Source organism: Chrysochloris asiatica, unplaced genomic scaffold (assembly GCF_000296735.1).
Source record: "Chrysochloris asiatica unplaced genomic scaffold, ChrAsi1.0 scaffold00008, whole genome shotgun sequence".
Lineage (NCBI taxonomy): Eukaryota > Metazoa > Chordata > Mammalia > Afrosoricida > Chrysochloridae > Chrysochloris > Chrysochloris asiatica.
In genome coordinates this window covers 3000853-3004968 of record NW_006408526.1, presented here as the reverse complement: position 1 = coordinate 3004968, position 4116 = coordinate 3000853, and the positions used below count along the sequence as shown (strand labels likewise).

General features: G+C 40.3%; 1 protein-coding gene and 1 pseudogene across 1 annotated transcript; one reads left to right on the top strand and one right to left on the bottom strand.

Annotated features, from left to right (window-relative positions):
- The first annotated feature begins 482 nt into the window (after positions 1–482).
- LOC102812198 lies at positions 483–1417 on the top strand (annotated as a pseudogene).
- A 1635-nt stretch (positions 1418–3052) lies between these two features.
- LOC102811805 (ubiquitin-40S ribosomal protein S27a-like) lies at positions 3053–3523 on the bottom strand. Its single transcript, XM_006833753.1, has one exon. It carries the CDS (start codon positions 3521–3523, stop codon positions 3053–3055), a length of 471 nt encoding a protein of 156 aa, XP_006833816.1.
- Positions 3524–4116: the final 593 nt, after the last annotated feature.

Sequence of the window (4116 nt, the reverse complement as noted above, 5' to 3'; positions counted from 1 at the left end):
ACGCTACCAGAGCTCCTATATGGCATTGCTATGAGTCACAACCAACTCCAAAGCACTTAACAACAACTGTTCACAACCTTTGTTATACAAAAAAGTAAAGATACTAATCTACTTTAGAATCTACCAAGCGGCAAATAAAATAACTTGCAAATGGGTGGAGGACATAGTTTTGATAAGTAAGGAAAAAAAAAAAAAAGAGTGAAAAAGATAAAATTCAAAAATAACACGAGTAGCGACCCACCTCTCCAGAAGGCGAGCAGTTCTCCTGAGCTGTTGCAGTCCGCAGTCCTAGGTTGCTGACCCCTAAAGAAACGCTCTCCCCGCTGAGGCTTTCGGAGCCTGAGTTCGTGCTTCCGTCTGACCCAACTGCAGGCCACGTGGAGGTGCGCACCGAGGCCTGGCCTGAGGAGGCCGCCACCTCCTGCCTACGCGTTGCAGGTAGGCCGCGCCCTGACGCCCAGTCCATGCGGCCCCTTCCAGTGATGCCAAACACAGCCATGGTCCTGCTGATCGGGAAGAGCCGGTCGAGGAAGACCAGTATGCAGTCCATCATCTGCGCAAATTATATTGCTCGCAACACCCGGCGTCTGGGAGCCACCATCGTCGTGGAGCACTCCCACTTCCGATTTCTGGGGAACCTGGTGCTGAATCTGCGGGATTGTGGCGGTCAGGACACCTTCATGGAGAATTACTTCACTAGCCAGCAAGACAACATCTTCCGGAATGTGGAGGTTCTGATTTACGTGTTCGATGTGGAGAGCCATGAGTAGGAAAAGGACATGCACCACTATCAGTCGTGTCTGGAGACCATCCTCCAGAACTCTCCTGACACCAAAATCTTCTGCCTGGTGCACGAGATGAATCTGGTTCAGGAGGATCAGCATGACCTGATTTTTAAGGAGCGAGAGGAAGACCTGAGGCGCTTGTCTCGCCCGCTGCAGTGCGCTTGTTTCCGGACCTCCACCTGGGATGAGACGTTGTACAAAGCCTGGTCCAGTATTGTCTATCAGTTGATCCCCAACGTGCAGCAGCTGGAGATGAACTTAAGGAATTTTGCCCAGATGATCGAAGCCGATGAAGTTCTGCTCTTTGAGAGAGCTACATTCTTGGTTATTTCCCATTACCAGTGCAAGGAGCAGCGAGACTCGTCCACCGCTTCGAGAAGATCAGCAACATCATCAAGCTGTTCAAACTGAGCTGCAGTAAATTGGCCGCTTCTTTCCAAAGCATGGAAGTCAGGAATTCTAACTTCGCAGCGTTCATCAACATCTTCACGTCAAACACTTATGTGATGGTGATGACGTCAGATCCTTCGATCCCTTTGGCGGCTACTCTGATCAACATTCGCAATGCCAGGAAGCACTTTGAAAAGCTCGAGAGAGTGGATGGCCCCAAGTACAGCCTCCTTATGCGCTGAGTATCACCAAATACCGCTGCTGAAGATGCTGAATTGCATTTTTTGTTGTTGCACCTTCTTATCAATGTTATAATGTTGAGTGCTTAAAAGTGGGCTTTGAAATGTGTACTGTGTACTGCTTCCACCCCTTTCTGCCTCCCCGTAATTTCAGCATTGGGCGCTGTGGTCTCAACTATCCAGTAGAGCGTCAAAATAATCTAAATGCACAGTTGGTTTGCTGTAACACTAACTTGGTTTGTGTGTGGGTTCTAATAGAAATGCACATGACAGCCTTTACCAGTATCTTTCTGGATTCCTTGTTAGATTGCAAAGAAGGAATGTTAACTATTTTATCAGCGAGGAATTAAAATGCATTTATAAATTCAAAAAAAAAATTAAGAACACACAAAATTATTTTAAAGGTAAAGGAACAAATAGCATAAAACAAATTTTTAGGAAAAATTCAAATACATCAGTAGTATCAATTTAATTAATAAATAAAAACACAAAAATCTACTACACTTACAGAAAATATGTTTGTTCTTCTTTAAGAGACATTCTGAAAACATAAAGATGCAGAAAATAGATCATCAATTGATCAAACTCAAGTTCAAGTTGAAATTAAAATTAAAACAAGTCCATTAAAGCCAAAATATAACCTTGAATATATCCAACCTGTAGTTAGAGACCATCTCAAAATAAATTCAATGTACTAAACACTAATTATTGAAGACAAGATGAGTTGATGTGTATGATATATCAAGGACATCATACATGAAGAGCACAAAATGTCATCAAGAAGACAGGAAAGAAAGAATAGGGCAAAATGGAAGTCAGAAGAGATTCTGAGATTTGCTCTTTAAAAAAGCTAAAATAAAAGGAAAAAATAATGAAGTTGAATAAAAGATTTTAAAGAGCATCTCAAGAAGACAAAGTAAAATAATATAATGAAATATTCTGACCATCATGTCTGCTTTCAGACACATGTGTTAGGAGGATTAAATAAGGAAATAGAAATAGAGCACAATCAAATTTCTTCTAGAAATCTTGGTCGTGATGACAGAGTTACTGATGATCATGAAAAAGAAGTAAGATTTCCTTTCCTGGATGAAAATGTTATTTCCTTTCTAAATCCCAAACCAATTTGATAAAACCCAAATTTCATTTTATCCCATGAATCTGGTGAGAAACTACTTTTGCATCTTGCAGCTATAGAACTTGATCTCACATCCTCTGCTCTTCTGCCAAAATGGTCCATGCAAGTTGGATTCAAAATGAAAACATTGAAAAGAATAATGAAAAAATCACCTATACATGTGAAATGTGCTAAGAAATTTCCTTAGAAAATCTTTTCTACTGAAAAGGAGGTTAAAATGCAATATGATTTTACAATGTAACACTTGCTGAATTTGTTATGTAAAAATAAAATACTCTGCTACTTTATTACATATATATTTACTATGCATATATATGTATGTTAAAGAAATAAGAAAGATGCATAAAAGACAAAATTATCATGAATTACATATTCATAGCAAGACAATGTTCAAGAATCCAGCATAGATGTAAATGTACAGTTGAAAAGAACTTCAACTGTCTACATTGATTCTTTTTTGTTTGTTTGTTAGTTCACGTCTTTTATTACTTCATACACAACTACTTGTCTTCTGGTTTATTGAAGCAATAGGTCAGACAACACTTGCCACAGTAATGTCTATCAAAACGGCTGGCCATAAAAACTCCTGCACCACATTCATCTGAAGGACACTCCAGATGAAGGCGACTAATTTTGCTGTTCTCGTCGACCTTGTAGTATTTTAGGACAGCCAGCTTAACCTTCTTCCTCTTATGCTTATTCTTCTTGGGAGTAGTGTAAGACTTCTTCTTCCTTTTCTTAGCGCCACCACAAAGTCTCAACACAAGATGAAGAGTGGACTCCTTTTGAATGTTGTAGTCAGACAGGGTGCGTCCAACTTCCAGTTGCTTGCCAGCAAAAATCAATCTCTGCTGATCAGGAGAAATTCCTTCCTTATCCTGGATCTTGGCCTTTACATTTTTGATCGTATCCGAGGGTTCGACCTCGAGAGTGATCATCTTCCCCGTTAGGGTTTTTACAAAAATCTGCATCTTGGCAGTGGTCCCACCGCAGATGGAGGATCCAAAAGCTACATTGATTCTTATTCAAGTTATTGATCAGCAATCCTATCTAAGGTAGCAAATTGACCAGCATGCAGAGTACAAGATTCAAGATCAAATGTGAAACAATGCTTTCACAGAAGTAATATTATGATACAATAATAGTCAAACATAGGTTACTGAAAAATCCTATCTGTAGCTATATCCAATAAACTCCTAATTTTGTCTTAGAAAATTCATGCATTCAACTATCAGTGCCCAAGTGCCCACCTCATCTCTCTAGATACCAATGCTATTACCATCTCCCCACATCCCTCTGGTGTTCTTTTCTGGAATACCATAGCTTTCTCTCAGAGTGTGTGAGTGTCTTGGACTGAAATGTAGTCCCCTAAATACGTGTCAGCTTGGTTGGGCCATGATTCTCCGTATTGTATGGCTATCCTCCATTTTGGGATCCTCCATTTTGTTCAGACACTAACTTGAGTCACACCCTTACTACAGTCATATTCTTGCTTGAGTGGCACCTTTTATCTTACAAGACATAGAAGGAGGGAGAAGTAAGCAGAGAGGAAGGGACTTCAGTA